This window comes from Daktulosphaira vitifoliae, unplaced genomic scaffold (assembly GCF_025091365.1).
Source record: "Daktulosphaira vitifoliae isolate Bord-2020 unplaced genomic scaffold, ASM2509136v1 Scaffold_1, whole genome shotgun sequence".
NCBI lineage: Eukaryota > Metazoa > Arthropoda > Insecta > Hemiptera > Phylloxeridae > Daktulosphaira > Daktulosphaira vitifoliae.
In genome coordinates this window covers 74501266-74519958 of record NW_026099572.1, presented here as the reverse complement: position 1 = coordinate 74519958, position 18693 = coordinate 74501266, and the positions used below count along the sequence as shown (strand labels likewise).

Sequence of the window (18693 nt, the reverse complement as noted above, 5' to 3'; positions counted from 1 at the left end):
GGTATTGATGTAGATTCACTTACTTCTATTAACGCTTCATTTATCTCTTTAAGTTGCATTTTCACGGCCTTCACAGATTCTAATCGGCACTCCCATCGAGTATCAGACAACTGTTTCAATGTTAAACATTTTAAATGTTTTTTCAAAATTTCCCAACGCTCTGTAGAAGCAGAAAATAAAGTGTACAACCTTTGTTTCACTCCGAAAAAGGTCATAGCTCGTGGAATACAATTTGCCATATCCCCTAAAATAATAATATTCAAATAGTTATTAATAACATATTGTTTACATAAAAAATAATAAAGAACAGGCAACTAAAAATCTTACCTAATAAAAGATTTAATGAATGAGCACAACACGGCAAGAATAACGCTCTTGGATTTTAATTTCAAATTCTAGCCTGTACACCTTGCTTATGTCCAACCATATTTGCACCATTGTCATAACCTTGGCCACGACAATTTGATAAACATAAACCTAAATTTGATAACTCTTGCTTTAAAGCATCAAATAATCCTAATCCAGTTTTCAAAGTTATGTGTAAAAAGTTTAAAAAATATTCTTCCACCGAAACTTTAACATTATTATAAGTTTTAGTTATCTGTACAATTCTGATGATTAACGTTAATTGTTCCTTGTGAGATGCATCAGGAGTTCCGTCAAGCATAATAGTGTAATATTTTGCTTTTTTAATACGTGTTACGATTTCTGTCCTTATTTTACTTCCAATCAAATGTATTAATTCAGTTTGTATCCTGGGTCCCAAATAATGTTGATGGATTATTTTATTTTTTATATTTTTCAAGTGTTCAGCCATAGGATTATCAAAACTTTCTATCATTTCAATAAGTTTAAGAAATTTACCATTTGATTCTGTATAAAAGGTACAGTTTTTTCCTCTGAACGCGTCATTTTGTTGAGCAAGATAAATAATACAAGCTATTATTCTTTTCAGTACTGTTCTCCAGCGGTCTTTTTCAGTTTGAATTTCTTTTTGAAGTTCACTGTCTAAAGTTTTACCACTATCTATACGCCATGATAATTCTAACCATTGTTGATTAGACTTTTTATGATAAATTGAAGAATCATGGCTTTTAATTCGTTCAGATAAATGTTTCCAGTCATTGAAGCCATCAGTAAAACTAGTTTTGTTCTTAGGATTTGGGAACAACCGACACGAAAAACAAAATACAGCATCCATTTTTTTTGAATATATGAGCCATGGTCTTATTACCTTTTCACCATTTGTCATAGTCTTGTAATAATAGTTTTCAGAGAATGATCTTTGTTCTTTATTCACTGGAAATTTAAAATTTTTTATTTGAATTGCCTCTTTATTGGCAATACATGAACGATACTGCCTGTCAATAACTGATGGCTAATTTGCTGGGTCCTCCAACTCAAATACATGATTGCTGGTGTCTTGTAGTTGTGACTAATAAAAATAAAACATACAAAAAAATGTATTTATATTTATACTTGAAGTAATAAGTAAAAAGTTATACAAAAAATGAATAAAAAGTGACCAACAATCAAATTTTAAATTATTAAAACAATTTATTTTGTGAATTATGTTAGTAAACTTAATAAAAAATTCCTCAATTTATAAATACTGTTTCAATATGCATTCTTTGTTGTAATTAAAAGATATGACACAAATTGTGTGGATAATAAGGAAAAGTTTGTTTAATATGTTATATATAATAAGTACCTACATTAGTATATTTATATTATATTTAAGATGCAAATAGACATTAATAAGAATTCATTAAGATGATAATCATAATTTGGGATTTACTCACATTTATATTTATATCATCAGTTATAAACAATGTATCATTATTTTACCTAGATAATTATTTGAATAATTGTGAAAAAATCATCTGAATAATAATATTTTCTTAAAAGCCCTACTCTTTATACTTAAACTTGTTACCTTAGAAGTAGATGGCTTTTCATAGTTAGACGTGAGTGTAACATTGCTAGAACTGGAATTGGAATTGTTAATAAATTTCCTCATAGAGCCACGAATTTTACTTTTTTCTAGTTCTATTTTAGCTTTTTTTGCTCTTTTTTCATTTCCAGATAAATATTTCCTATACTTATCACGATCTCTTGACATAATGAATTGTTGACATAAAACTAATTTACAGAAAAAGAATTATAAGCAATAAACAAATTATGATTCTATTAAATAATTATTGTAGCAAAAAAAAAAAACAATAAGTGTTATTGAATAAAACTACAATCTGTTATTGTAAAAAGTTAATTAATACTTAAAACAGTAAAATTAAATTAAAAAAAATTTAACTTACCTAAGTTAACAGTTAACTACAAATAAACCTCTATAAGTTTGTCAATAGTCTCACATGGAAATATATAAAATAAATGATGCCCGATGGTAACGGTTAAAATTTAACTATAGCTGTAACTTATTCCATCATATTTAGTATCGTCGGGAGCTGCTCAATTAATCAAAATAACAAAACACGTACATTGTTTTGTACAAATTCTAATTTTAGAAATGAGAAACGTATTCCCCATGTAAACGGCTTGGTAACAATAATATATAATTTGTTTAGTACGTTATGTAGAAAATCTATTCACTTTTATTATCATTGTTTATACTGCATTAGTATTTCGTATTTCATTTCATTTATTTAATAATATAATATTGTCAAATAAAAATTCAAACTACATTTATAATATATGTAAATAGTTAATTCAAAGAAAACTTAAGATTATTTAAGTGCGTTAGCGCGGGGCCCAAACGAGGAGTCCAAAGCGCGGGGCCCGGGGCGTGGGCCCCGCTCGCCCCGGCCTTAGGACGGCCCTGCGTGTTGATACGCGGTTTAGCTGCGATCTTATGTACGGGTTTTGGACGACCGGCAGCGTCGTCCATACAGTAAAATATTAGTATATTACTATATTGGGTAATTTATTTTTAGAATTAACTACGTGTACGCTAATCCTTATCGGTTGCTATAATAATATAATCACTATTATTATTTTCACTTCTATTTTCTATTGCGACCTTTAAAATAATAATATGTGTATTATGTTTTATTTTATTATATTTAATTTCACAATTTTTTATACATATAACTAGCGGTATTATGTTTGAAGTCGCACCCTCACTAGCACCCACGAGCCACCACTGCGTGATTGTTATCGTGATAGCGATAGTACTTAATTATTTATAAATATAGATCAAGTTCCAAAATTTTTTATTTACATATAAATCTCATGTTTTAGTATTTTAAATTTTAACATATGATGTCACAAAGCTTTTGACCCTCTTGCCCTTGTCACACTATGTCACATTACAGTGATACCCTCCCTCCATTAACGTGTGACGTAATTTATGGATAGCCCCATATAAGGAAAAGAAATAGAGAAAAGAACCTTAAAAACATTTAATATCATATAACTATTATAATACAAGACATAAATACTACTTGATTATGCCAAAATTATAATTTTTTTAAAAGAAATTTAGTTGACAGTTAAAATCAATCACTCTGTATATTAAAATATAAAATCTCAATTTTTAGGGAGTGTCATATATAACTAAACCGACATACTCCTAATTACATAAATGTAAAATAAGTTGTTGAAATTTTATTTAAATTGCCAACTATGTTAATTTAAATCCCATTAAATGGCAGTTGTACTACCCTCCGTAACCTACTAAGATCTGGCCCTGATATATGTATTGAATATCTTCTTTTTTATCGCCTTAATCCTAACTACTTGGAGTTGGCCACCCTTATCCTAAATTTCCACATGACCTATCTCCTATATTACCACCTACGCACACATCAGATGTCCCACATCGAATTCGATAACATCCCTCCATTTTTTTTTTGGTTTTCCCCTACCTCTTCTTCCTTTAAAATTTATTTCCATAACTGTTTTTACAGCTTCCGATTTCTCTCTTCTCACAACATGACCATACTAGTCTATTTTCTCTTATCTTATCCACTATTAACGCTACAACTATACTCTCTTTCTTATGCTCGTTCCTTATCCTATCTTCTCTAGTCACTTAATTCATCCATCTAAGCATTCTCATCTCAGATACACCCATTCTCTGCACCACTTTCTTGTCAACCACCCAACACTCTGAATCATACATCAAAGCTATTCTCACTACAGTCTTATAGAATTTACCCTCCAGACTCATTGGTATTCTTTTATCATATAACACACCAGACGCTTCTCTTCACTTCAATCACCTGTAATTAATCTTGTGTTTACATCCTCGTCAATACCATCGTTTTTTTGTACAACTGATTCTAAATACTTAAAACTTTCTTTTAGCCTTTGATTAATTTCCTTCCTATATTCTTCTATTAACACTATATCATCAGTGAACAACACCTATCTTTGTATTTCTCTAGTAATTTCATCTATATAAAATAATGTTTTATTTAAGTGAATATTAAATATAAACAACCAAATACATAAATAAAAATCTTTCTTTTATTTTGTCATAGTACTTTTATAAAGACAAATGACAAATTAAAGTTTTTATAAACATTTTCTAGTTTTTTTGTTCAGAAAATTTGTCAATATTGCCTTGAAAACTTATATTTGCTAAATATTTTTTTTTTTTAATTTTTACTCGTTTTTGTTAATAAACAAAATTTTATTTATCTAGAATAATTATAATTTGTATATAAGTAACATTTGTTGTGAGCCCCTTTTTTGAGTGTGCTTTGAACAAATGTAACAAATGTCTTTTCATAAATATGGTACTACATCCCCCATAGACATTTTTGTACTGTTTTCATCATATATCTTATATTTTAGATAGTTTATAAATGGCAATTCAATTTAAATGTTATTGATCATAATTCCGTAAGGAATTATTAAGGATCAAGAACTACGGACCCGACGGTCCGTAGTCATTCAGTGGGGGATAAAAAAACATTGATCATACAGCTAGTTATTTCCAATTTTTGAGACTGATAGGCATGAGAAAATATGTTTGCAAATATATCCCATAACTTTTCACACCAAGTGAGAGAAATTTTTAACAGCGTAGTATACAGAAAAGTAAAGTTGAGATTTGAGAACTTCTATGACAACTGGTGCACAATAAAGTATACCTTACCACAGTACCGAGTTCTGGTATGGTCGGCATTTCTCATTTAATTAATGAAAATCTGTAAGAAACAGAGTCAAAACGATGAGGCACCATAGATGATTGTTGGATAATTTATAACCTAATGGTAGGAATATGGCATGTAATGATTAACGGTGGTAGTAATGGGACACTAAATGATGTATTATAAACTAGCAAAAGACGATAGAGAAGTCAACAAACAAAATTCAAAAGTCTTAAAATCAACGGTATCGTTTTTGGCTAAACTATCTTTCGAAAGCAGTCATCTAATTAAAGAAAACTTTTACGAACAAGAATATGTTTATAGTGAATCTCTTTTAAAAATCGTTGGGGATTATTAAATAATCTTGATGCTAGGAATGAGTATCTTATGAAGAACTATGGTAATACGGGATACTAATGATGAGCCATAATAACATTAGGAAATTTATTATGAATCATAAACAATAAAAAAATGAAAGAAACTGTCAACAAACAGAAGTTAGGAGTTAAGAACAACTGATATTGTTGCTGACTAACTAAATGAAAATATTCAGAATTTTTTGGTGAAAGCAGGGATCTAATTAACGATAATATAGTGAAAAAATTGAAGTTCTATAGAATTAAACACATAACTCATTGGTAAAAAACTGATTTTTGTTTTATGTATTGATATGTAGTATCCATAATGAACTATAAGGTCTGAGTGCTTGCATAGTGACTTTGACCACCCTTCTAATAACTGAAACTACTGAGCATAATTAATATGAAAAAATGATTAATTCTATAAATGTTGGAGATGAAATTTTAAGTCTTGGTTATTATTTATAAGTAGATAAACTCAATGGGGTACTATTCTAAAATAAATCAAATATTTTATATAAATTAAATGAAAAAATTTATAACGCATTTAATTTAAGGAAGAAAACTGTTAAATAGTGATAAAAATGTTATATTTGTGTACGAATTTTTGTTACGTTATGTTAAACTTACACTACTAAGTTTTTTTTCAAGAATATGGTTAGTTCTCTAGAATCACAAATCATAATATAGAAATTATTATGTTTTGGGTTAAAAAAAACTCATTTGTACATTAGCCACTGTGTGAATTTTAGATTTTTACTTAATTTTTAAGAAACATAAGTATGAATATTTCTTTTTATAATACAAACCTACACATATAAATCATTTACATACTGTATACCATTGTATGGATCCCAACCATAATTATTACATAGAAGATTGATATTTATTAACCTATAAATTTCGAATGTGACACAATAGAAAGTCAGTATTATTAAAAAAAATACTGTAATATTATTAGATATAGAATTCAGCTTACAATAAATTATTATTATAGACAAAAGGTAAAATATTACCAAAAATCTTACGTCAGAGATAATATAAAATTATAACCCATTTTCAAGACAATCTGTATATTTTTTGCTTCGATGCGAAGATGACAAGGTATTAATTTTAATATGATGTGTTTTCAAAAGATCACAAATCATATCTAACCAAAGACATTAACCTCAAAAATTGAAAAAATTTCCCTCGTTCCCTGTAAATGGGGAAAATATCCAAAAAAATTACAAATATAAAAATCACTATTTTCGACATTTTAAAATTTTTTTTTTACTTAAAACTGTCATAACATTTTTAAAAATGACCAAATCGATATAGTTTTTTTTTTATAGATGTATGATTTCTTTACCTATAATTTTTATACAGGGTGTTCAGTAAGTCAGGAAACGGGTTTCTATTGTTCTCATTGTTACAAACAATGAGAACAATAGAAACCCGTTTCCTGACTTACTGAACACCCTGTATATTTATAGATACAGAAGATATTTACCTATCATTTTGTATTTTTTTTTTATAAATATGACTCTTTACCTGCTCATAGAGAGGGATTCAAAATGGCAAATTTTCCACAAAAAATTAACTTTTGAAAGTGTTCCGGAAATACTGTCACTTTTATATATATATTTATTAAAGCTTATGTAATAAACTTTAATATGAAAAAAAAAATCGGACTTTATTTTGTTTTTAAGGTGTAAGGGGATATCATTAACAAATAATTAAAAATGTTAATATTAATATTTAATAGTTAAAGATAATTATAAATACGATTTTTGTAAAAAATTACAATATTAAATTATTAAATATCAATTTTATACTATATTTAATTGCTATTATAAATATTTATTCATATATTACATTCAAATCATAAAACTTGTAATCAGGATATAAATAAGGAAGTAGGAGATCATGTAGCTTTTAGAATAATCCACTAATTTTTTAAAATTAAACACTATCTACAGATTTGCATCGAAGTGATTTTAATCACTATCAGATATCATCTATACTGGACCCAACTATGCCACGACCCCATTGTGCTGGGTTTTTAACATTTTACCTTAATTGTAATTTTAACCAAATGCACTTTTTTTTTATTGACTTCTTTTATAAGTAATTAATTGATTGTTTATAAATAAATTAATTAAAAAAATATTAAATTAAGTCGCAACTAAACAAAAACCCAGCACAGGGGACATATAAATATTATTTCTCATAAAAAAATGGTATTATAAAAATTATAGTATTTTAACGTAAAAAATGTAAAATATAAAATCGATAATGTTCACATAAAAATAGCAATCGGTAGCCATTTTCACCACGAAGACAAGTTCACAGGTCAAATTGTTTTTTTCCATAATAAAGTGCATTACATTAGCTTTAATTTAAGATATATATAAAAGTGTCAGACATTCCGGAACACTTTCAAAAGTTAATTTTTTTTGAAAAAGTTGTCATTTTGAACCCCCTCCCCCTGTAGGAAGGTAAAGGGTCAGATATATTCAAAAAAAAATACCATATGATAGGTAAAGACATCATGCGTCTATTAAAAAGAAAAAATTATATTGATTTGTTCAATTTTGAAAAAGTTATAGCAGTTTTAATAAAAAAAATTAAAAATATTAGCGATTTTTAAATTTGTAATTTTTTTGGATGTTTCTCCCAATTACGGGGAACCAGGAAATTTTTTTAAATTTTTGAGGGTAATTTCTGCGACTAGATACGTGTTGTGATCTTTGACGTATCTTTGAAAGAAATCTATATGGTGAGAGTTGAAAAAAAGCGGTAATAGATACAAAAAAAAAAAATAAATAAAAAAAAAACATCATAGTAAAACCAATACCTTCTCAGCTTCGTATCGAAGCTATAATGTGTAGTTATTTATGACTAAAATTTATTAATTGACAAAATTGTTATCAAAACTTAATTTAATTTAAGTCTTCATGAAATTGATAATTACAGGTGAAAATCTTTATTTCTTTTAATTATAACTCTAAACTAATACAAGAAAATAAAAATATAATTAATTCATAATTAAAGTATATCTGAAAACCCTAAAAAAATAAAACAATTATTAATACTCGGCAATATTTTTACTATTTGATTTAAACGATTTCATTATTTAAAAAAATAAAACTATAAATACACCAATGGTTTTTTGAAATTACTACTACTATTGTTTATATTTTTAGTATTGAAAGTTTTGACGATCGATAAAAAAGTTCAAGCTGCTAATTTTTAATAAACTATTTTATACATTATTTCCATCTACAGAAAATAAATTATTAGAATAATAATAGTACATATAATATATAAATAATTATAATATTAATCACAAATTGATCATTAATTTTTAATAATTTATGAAAATTATTGTATAATTGTGTAAATGTTGTTATAAATAAATGGTTTTATAAATTACATAATGTATCATTCTTGTCATAAAAAATAAGGAATTAATAAAGAGTTCTTATATATATAAAAAAAAAAAATGAAACGGTGAGTTTAATTATGATTTAGTATGTTTTGATATATTGTGAAGGCGCTTGCATTAATTTAAAATTGATTTGATTTGCTGTTGTAATTTTTTATAGGTTTCAACAGAATTAAATGTAAGTTGTTAGATATCAAAAATCAAAACGTGTCATGCAGATTAATATACGTTTACAAATGTAACGTTAGCCTAGTGAGAAATGATTTTCGTGACATTTCATAACACGTTATATGTATTTAATACGCTTGCAACTCACGGTCAGGATACAGTATGTTGATCGCACGAAATGCGATGTATACAATAGGTCATGGTCGAGAGTGTGTTTTAAATGTGTGCATAAAAAATATTACTTTGTATATTTTGCACGTGGCGGTAGAGTCGTAAAGGAATCATACAATAAATAGTTATTATACCATTGAAATAGTCGTTTTACCACACGCAGTCCAACAAAAATGTTTTTAATATATTGCATCTCTAGTATTAAAAGGTTAATATTTTCCCATCATTTCTTTATAATTAATTGAAAAATATTCACAAATTGTGTTTATTTTGTCATAAAATTTAAATTAGTAATATAAAGGTGTGCTTTGAATCATTATCAGCTGTTGCTATAAATGTTCAGAGTATTACTTTACAACGAAACGGTTTATACAAGCTATTAAAACCGTACGGGTGAAATGGCTTGGAAAGTTATTGGTTAATGTTTACGATGATACGTATAAAGTAATTCAATTGAGATTTAGCAATTAAGTTTTTGAAGAATAATTTGTATACGGTTTAAATAGACTTGAATAGTTAATGAAGGATTACCTTGGTTAAAATGTTATTAATAGATTCATGAAATTTCTAAGGATTTCAATAAAATAATATATTATTTTAATGAAATCCTTTATACATACATCGTCGCTTAAGAAGCAACATCTCGTATCTCATTTTTGTCAATTTACAAAAAAGCAAAATAACATTTTTTTCATGAAATTGATAGTATCTGTCACATATTTTATTAATTGATTAGCGTATTATCATTTGACTTTATCAAAAATCTGAAACAATCGATTCATTGTGAATTTATGATTTTACATATTAGTTACTAATTTTGACCAAAGTGTGTTATAGGTGGTGTTGTTCTTTGAGCGACGATATATAATTATGTATGTACAATACATATAGAGTATTCCAGGATGTTTTAATTATTCTAAATTTTATTTAGAATATTTTAATTTACTAAATGTTTTTTGTTATTAGTTTTTGATAACAAAATAATTTTTTTTTTTAATTACAAAATATTCGGTTTTAGAACTTTTCTTATAAAATACTTTAATTGGTCAATAATGATTTTAGAATGTGTAATTATTCAGTTTCAAGCATTTTAATACATAAAATGGATATGTAGTGCAAATAAGTACAGCTAGTAATGGTATATATTTATTATGCATACTCTATACGTGCTGCATATCTACTTTATGTATTAAAACGGTTCTAACTCAATAAGCACTCGTTCTAAAATCGTTATTGACCCATAACATTTTAATAAGTAATGTTTTAAAAAATGACTAATGGCTAATGGCTAATTTTGAAAAACATTTTTTCTTTTATTAAAAACAAATAATAAAAAAAACGGTAGCACAGTGGGGACGTGGCATAATTGGATCCAGTATAGATTTATTCTGATAGTGATTAAAATCACTATCATAAGAAATGCTTCGTTGCAAAGCTGTAGATAGTATTTAATTTTAAGAAATTCGTGTATTATACCAAATGAAAAATTAACTGTTATTTCATTCCTTATTCCTGATTAATTGTTCTTTGATGTATAAGTATAATATATGAATACATATTTATTATAGCAATTAAATATAGTATGAAATTGATAATTAATAATTTATTATTGTAATTTTTATGAAAAAATTATAAAGTTGTTATAACCTTTATGGTAAATGTGTTTAAAAATGGAAGGGCTTGATACAAACTTTTCAGAAAATAATTTGTTATATAATGATGAAAAAAGGTCTAAAGAATTTTTATTAGAAAACAATATACTTTTTTTGATCAATTTTCACCCTGATTTCAAATTTGCAATTGGATTACTAATTAGTTAAAAACTATAGGTTATAAGTATACGGAATATTTTAATTGTAACATATATTTATTACAAAGAGTTACATAGAAATTATTAGTATTTCTATTGAAATAATTTATTACGATATAAATATAGAAAAAATAATAAATGATTTTAACGAAAATTTGAGCTTTTTCATAAATTTACTGTTAATAGAAATTATATAAATTTTTGACCATATATCATTAAAAAAAACCATTTTTGAATTCTTCATAAAAATTTTTATTTAATGATATCAATTTCAAATTTTCAATTTTCAATTTGAACTAAAATAAGAGTTAAAAGTTCAACATTTTAAATTATAAAGTCTTATAAAAAGCAACTTTAAAGACAAAAAAATTGGTTAAACATGGCATTTTAAATCGAAATTTTGCATGGATTATTGTTTTCATATTAAAAATCAAAATAAATTTTTATTTAGCGTATTATAAAAATTGATTATAATTGTAAAAATCCTTTATTAAATATATGTGAAACCCAAAATCATTTTTAGCTTCGATGCGAAGCTAAGAAGATATTAATTTTACTATGATGGTTTTTTTTTATTATTTTTTTTGTGTCTGTTACTACTAGTTCTCAGATACCACCAAACCGATTTCTTTCAAAGATACGTCAAAGATCACAACACATATCTAGTCGCAGAAATTACCCTCAAAAATTGAAAAAAATTCCCTCGTTCCCCGTAATTGGGAGAAACATCCAAAAAAATTACAAATTTAAAAATCGCTAATTTTCCAAATTTTTTCAATTTTTTTGGTTAAAATTGCTATAAATTTTTCAAAAATGAACAAATCAATATAATTTTTTCTTTTTAATAGACGCATGATGTCTTTACCTATCATATGGTATTTTTTTTTTGAATATATCTGACCCTTTACCTTACTACAGGGGGAGGGGGTTCAAAATGACAAATTTTTCAAAAAAAATTAACTTTTGAAAGTGTTCCGGAAAGTCTGACACTTTTATATATCCCTTAAATTAAATCTTATGTAATATATTTTATCATGGACAAAAAAATTCGGACTTTATTTTGTTTTCACGATAAAAACTAACATCAAAATTATAAAATAAATACGACTTTCGTAAAAATATTCTTTTTTATAGTTTTAACATTATTACGCTATTACTTTTTAAAAATTCTATGGATCATCATATTTTTTTTAAGATAAGTATTCATCTTTTATGCGACATACTTTTTTTTTAATCGGACCATTACCCTTTATACAGGGGGGGTTCAATAAGTAAAAAAAAAATGTTATATTTTTAATTTTATAATGCTATAATTTTTTGAACAATATATGGATCAATACAGTTTTTTATTGAAAAATAGTACTTATATACCTTTTTTATTCGACATACCTTTTTTTTAAATAAAACCATTTCCCTTTATATATATTTATAAGTTCATAAAAAAAAAATCATTTTTCAAAAAAGTTATGACGATTTAAAAAAAATTTTGTAATTTTTTGAGGGATTTTTTTTATTTACGTGGAACGAGAGAAAATTTTTCAATTTTTGAGGGTAATATCATCGACTAGATACAAATTGTGCACTTTTAACATATTGTTGAAAGAAATTGGTTCGTTTAGAGCTGAGAAAAAGAGATAACAGACAAAAAAGTCATATCATAGAAAAATAATACCTTGTCAGCTTCGCATCTTCGGTAAAATATGATTTTAACGTGGTCTAAGAATGCATAAATGATTTAAAAAAAAAAAGTAACACAAAGTATTTTATATTCTGTGATATTAAGAATATCAAAATTTATTAGATTTGTCAAAAAGTCGTGAATTGCTCTGTATATATTTGTAATTTTATATTTTGTCATTTAAATTTAACCAATAATAAAGACTGACATTAATCAAAATATAAAAGAAATTACCTTTTTATTTTTAAATTACATCTCTGTATAAGAATATTTTATTCATTATTATAATGATATCTCCGTTAGGTAAGTAGTTTGTAAGTACTATAATATAAAATTATTTTAAAATAATTTAATTTATAATTTAAAATTTTTAGATCTTATTTACGTCTATATTAAGTAAAATTCAAATTTTTATCATTTTCTCGGTCAAAAGTGGCTCTATTAAATGAGTGAGATATAATTAGAGTTGTTATCATGCTCTTCGGTGACAAACTAACCACCTATCCTAAAACATAAATGGTTAAGAAACCTCCCCTAAAGATTCGTTGTTATAACTCTTAACGTTTTTTTAACGTGAATTAAATTGATGGATTGCTATAGATTATATTGTTTCAAAATTACTTGCATATACTACTACTCGTTATAAAATATAATTTCTATTAGAATTAAAATTTGTAATTAAGAGTTATACAAGGATATATATTAAGGTATTTCTAGTATGTTTTGTTATATAAAATGGGAAAAATATACGATTAGTTAGAAAACTATTTTGTGTATTAAATTAAAAATATTGAAAAAGTTTTCAAACTTTAATTATATTTTTTCAGATAGTCTGTAAAGGTGGAGGTAAAATACCATGTGATATAGACCATCTGCCACAATCAAGGAGATTGTAGCTTAATGATAGTACCGTTGGAGTGCACATGGGTTGCGCGTCCAAAGGCCAAGACGTGTTTAACCATTGCTATTACGTAGCCGAAGAGAACAATATTGTATCATCGGACTACTTGCTTCAAGATTGTCGTCCAGGTGAGTTAAAACATAAAAACAATTTTTATAAGTCTCGCTTATAGCATTTAAAAAGTCCTTGATTAAAATTATAATTATTTCTATGAATTTTATAGATTATTGGGTTATCATTTTGTAAAATTATACAGAGTGTTAAATACCTGTGGAAATAGGTTCCCATTATTTCTATTATTTGTAGCAATCATAGACAAAAATTAACTTTAAGAAAATAATATGTATTTTTATACAAATAAAATTTAGCGTGGAGAAGAATCAATTTAGCGCTCTCATCCTATTTTTTTCATAAATTACGCTTATGTGTAACAATGGATGAGTTTTTTTACTTATTCAATATGCTGTATAATATTTTATGAGATTATAGAATAACATTTATTTGACGTTTGCTAGCCATTTAATACGGCCGTTGGTGATTGACGGCCGGTCATAAAAAGTGTACCGGAAATTATATGAAAAACCCAAGGCGTCGTACAAACAAACCTTAGGACTAGGCCACCGTGCACTTATTTTTCAGTTTCCGATACACTTTCGTACTTTTGGTAACGTAATGTGCGGCTGAGGGAATCACGGTAACGTGTCACATTGAATGAAAGAAGTATTATACTTCTTATATTAAGTAGTAACGACGCCATTGATTGTCTAAAGTAGACCTATCCTAAAATTTACAAATAAATTTGATTTTGTGATATGAGACTAAGATATCATACTCACTAAAAAATGATAACTTCAAGCAAGCCAACTCTTGCTATTTGACATATGATAAATCGAGAAATATAAGACATTTTTAAGTAAATAGACTCAGCTTAAATCTTCATAACTCCGCTCCTGGTTTTAGTGTCAAAAAATATATTTAATACAATTTAAATTTTTAAAAACTCATTCACATAATTAATAACGTGTATAACGTGTATAACGTGTGTATGTTTATTTTTGTATACAGATACATGGATTTCAATGTTTACCAATGGTGTCTATGATTTTAAAATATAAATCATATGAACCAAATACATGGATGTTTAATGGTAAATACTTGATTAACAGGAATCATGTCCATGTTGCATTTAAATACCAGAAATATTTTATTTTAATAACTATATCTATAACTATTTAATACGTTATTTAATTTCGGTAAAAAAACGAGAAGAATATTTTCCAACATTAGATTTACTACAACAGAGTTTGTGTGTTATTAGTATAATGTAAGCTATTTTTCATAATAAGAAATTTATACTACGAATAGAACGAGTTTTTTATATATTAGTTGATTACGTAGGTAAACTGCTTATATAAATCTAGGATTAAAAATATAATTGAAAGGGTTATAATTATTGATTTGATGTTTTGATAAACAGAATAGTTGATAAAGTCATGTTATAAATTAAGTTTATTGTATTAACTTAATATTCATTTTGTAAATAATATTAAAAAAAAAAGAATTTACTTAAATAGTATAAACTATTGGGAATTATTGAATATTAATATCTGAATATTTACAATTGAATACATGTGATATATAGGTAGGTAATCAATTATAATTAATTTACTTTATTCTACATGTGAACATTTTAGGATTTTTCCAGGGAAGTAGTAATATAAATTTGCTCTTACTTTGGGAAATGTTTTAATGAGAGCTTATGTATCGATAACTTAAATTTAACCAATTAAAATTTCAAATAACGAAAATTATTTTTTATTACTATTGAAGGAATAATATGTTTTACTATAGGAGGAATAATTTGAGTTAAATCGGTTTAATAGGTTGATGCCAAAGAAGAAATCTCATGAGAATTGTATTAAGTGAATAAATTTATAATGATCTATTTTATTGTAATTGTAATTTTATTCCAATTTAAGTCATTCTCTGAGCATTCATACCTAAATTAGGACTACTGTACGATATTACAAACAGTAAATCCATGTAAAGACATATATTTTATATCTTATACCATAAAATATTATATGGCGCTAATTAGTAGGATTGCTATTATAGCATTTTGATTTAATGATTTGTTTTGTTATTTCATTGCGAAAAGAATGTTAGATTAAATTTAAACTATATCAAATAGTTGCATTTAATTCAACATAAGTATAAAACTAGATGTTAGAAGCCAGTTTCTTCACAGTGCTTTTTAACGCTATTATATCATAATTGTTTCATTCTAGTAATCAAACTAGAAATCATAGTATACATTTTTTAAAATTAAAGTTCTAAGTAATTATTTGCAAAGAAATTGAGTACTCTAAGATAATAAAAGTCTATTTTTGACAGTATAATACAAGATTAATTACAGAACTCAAAGATGTGAAAATAAATGATTAGATACTATTACTATTATTTACTATGTGAGATTGAAATGAGGTTATTAATAGAATTTTAATATAAAATATGTGTTCTTTGTTATTTAACACTATTAAAATTGTTATTTAAAAATGTTTTAAATTAATTTCATACCAATATAGGTAATATTTTATTAGTTCAAATGGACATTGATAATATTTATGAGCCTTTAGACTGTTATCTGAAATAAGTGTTTAACTGAAACTCGAATAGTGCTTAGTTATATAAATTTATTGACGCTGTTACTGAACTTTGAAACGTCTGTAAATTTGATAATTCAATTTTTTAATATTATCACTCTTCGATTATAATAATATTATGAAAATTGATGTTTGTGATCGCATTTTGAAGTTATTTAATATTATAATATTTGAATAAAATACACGTGAGAATGTTTATTTATTATTTTTTTTTAAGTACTGATTAGCATAATGAATTTATTTCATGGATGAAATTATGTTCACTAATGTTATTTATTAATTTTATGGTTTGCTTTTTAGCTGAATTCCAAGTGATTTATGCGTTGTTATTAATTTTTCATGAAATTATGGCAATATAATAATTTAAAGAATACCAAATATTCAAAATTTGTAAAACAAAACATAACATTTACTTATTTATTATATATTTTCTTTCAATAATGAGTATAACTAGCAAAATTTAATATTTAATTTTATGTTTTTATTTGGTAATTAAAATACCATCTGCTAGTAAAAAAAAAAACAAATTGTCAAACCTATTTCTTTTAATAACTTAAAAGAGTTTACACCCACTTTTATATGGTAACCATATATGGTTACCAAAAAAAATAATTAAAAAAATTTTTAATAGTTAAAAGAAATCACGAAAAAAAGTTAAAAACAATGGATATCTAGCGTAGTGAAGTTGAAGTATTTTTTAGATTATTATTTATTTATATCTGAAACTGATTGAAATCACTGTCATAAAATACTTTTATGCGTATTTAAAACAAATTAAACAATAATTTATTATATTTAAATATTAGATAGCATTTGATTCAAGAAGCCCGATTATTCATAAAAAACAAGTTGTTGGAACATTATTCTTTTTCCAATCATGTAGTATTAAGTTTTTAGTAATTAGTTTTAATTTGATATAATTTTGAATGATGTAAGTTTTTCATTACTATGCAAAAAACTACAAAATCGGACCGAAAATTTGGTGAATTTCAGATTTAATTATATTTAAGTAGTACATTTTAGAATTCTATAAGTTCAAGTTGTGTCACAGAACGTTAGGTTAGATATTTAAAATTGTTTTTATTAATATTTTAAGGTTTTGTGCAAAGTTAAAAATACATAAAAGAAATGTCGAATTAGAATAATATGAAGGCTTTGTTTTAATGTACTTTTGAATTATTAAAATAACATTATTGAGCTCCTTGATTTTGAAAAATACCCTGAAAAGCTAAAGAAAAAAAAAATTATTTTCTTTTTCAGTTTCAGATTATTATAAGAAAATGAAAAAATAATTTAATAAAAATTCAAGGGAGCATCAATAAATATCATTTCAACTTTGCTAAAATTAAACCATATAAAGCTACTTTTGTGATCAAGATAGGGTATTACTATAATTGTATTAACCCAACTATTGGAAACAGAAAAATATATGGGAAAAAATAGTGATTTTATAAGAACAACACTTTTTTTTTTAATAAAGCTGATTTTTTAACAGTTACTGAGTATTATTTAAAGTAAAACAATACGTATTTGTTAGAATTAACTTAGCTTATCTTATTCTTTACAAATTTAACAAATTTTAATTAGTGAAATTAAGATTAACTTTACTCTTAAAATTATTGAGTAAACTATACATATTTTCTATCAAAATTATTTTAGTTAAGCCTTATATTTAGCTTTTGCTATAAAAAAATATATTTTTCTTATAGTGATATAAAATTTATCTTGTATTGTTATTTATAAAATTATATATTATAGTTATTTTTTACTTCAACTGTAAACAACAATTATAAAAGACGTTCAAAACATAGAAAAACTTAAGCCGTCTTTTATTTAAAAAATAGCGCGAGGGATGGCATAATCCAGTCCTCTCAGACCGCTGTTCTGGGCTATGGTACCCATGGCCCTAAGGTATATTTACTTTAGACCACTGCCCTCAACGCAATAAATAAAAAAGTTTGATATATTTAAAAATAAATAATTTTTTATCAAATTATGTCAAATTATGTTTATTGATAAAAATAATCTGTTAGAAAGTTTGTTGACGCAGCACTATAAAAATTCTTCATCGAATATTTTGATAATATAGTTTTGGAAATGTTATATATGATTAATTTTTTATAAAAAGAGTTCAAATCATAATGTATGATAAGTTATCACCCGGAGGATAAGTCGCATTTAGCACGATCATAGTTCCGTCTAATAAAGGCTAGCAGAAGGTGGATACAAATTATCAGATGTATGACTTGATCTTTAACACGGGAACGTGCACGTTACATAACAAGGTGGGGATAGATGATGATCTTGCTGATGAATTAGCCTGTGGACAAAATGTAGTGGTAGAGATTGGTAACCATGCCAACAAATGCACAAAATGTATAAAAATACGGTTTGTGTGA

General features: G+C 25.5%; 2 protein-coding genes across 4 annotated transcripts in view; one reads left to right on the top strand and one right to left on the bottom strand.

Moving 5' to 3' along the window:
* Nucleotides 1–18693, top strand: part of LOC126897822 (high affinity cAMP-specific and IBMX-insensitive 3',5'-cyclic phosphodiesterase 8-like) — a 105033-nt gene that overhangs the window by 14255 nt on the left and 72085 nt on the right. For 2 of the 3 annotated variants that reach the window (XM_050671729.1, XM_050671721.1), the window contains exon 2: nt 13562–13759. In XM_050671729.1, coding sequence (XP_050527686.1) covers nt 13654–13759 — 106 coding nt within the window. In that variant the 5' untranslated portion in view covers nt 13562–13653. Of the gene's footprint in view, nt 1–13557; nt 13760–18693 lie in introns of all 3 variants that reach the window. The other variant, XM_050671713.1, reaches the window with a different exon arrangement.
* LOC126898002 (uncharacterized) lies at nt 41–2257 on the bottom strand. Its single transcript, XM_050671953.1, has 3 exons — nt 1937–2257; nt 328–1435; nt 41–244 (listed from the first exon to the last, which is right to left on the bottom strand). The coding sequence occupies exon 2, from the start codon at nt 1250–1252 to the stop codon at nt 389–391; it is 864 nt and encodes a 287-aa protein (XP_050527910.1). The 5' UTR covers nt 1253–1435; nt 1937–2257; the 3' UTR covers nt 41–244; nt 328–388.

Excerpts from the sequence above, each read along its gene's own strand:
- LOC126898002 (XM_050671953.1), bottom strand. The coding sequence starts at position 1,252 with ATGACAAATGGTGAAAAGGTAATAAGACCATGGCTCATATATTCAAAA.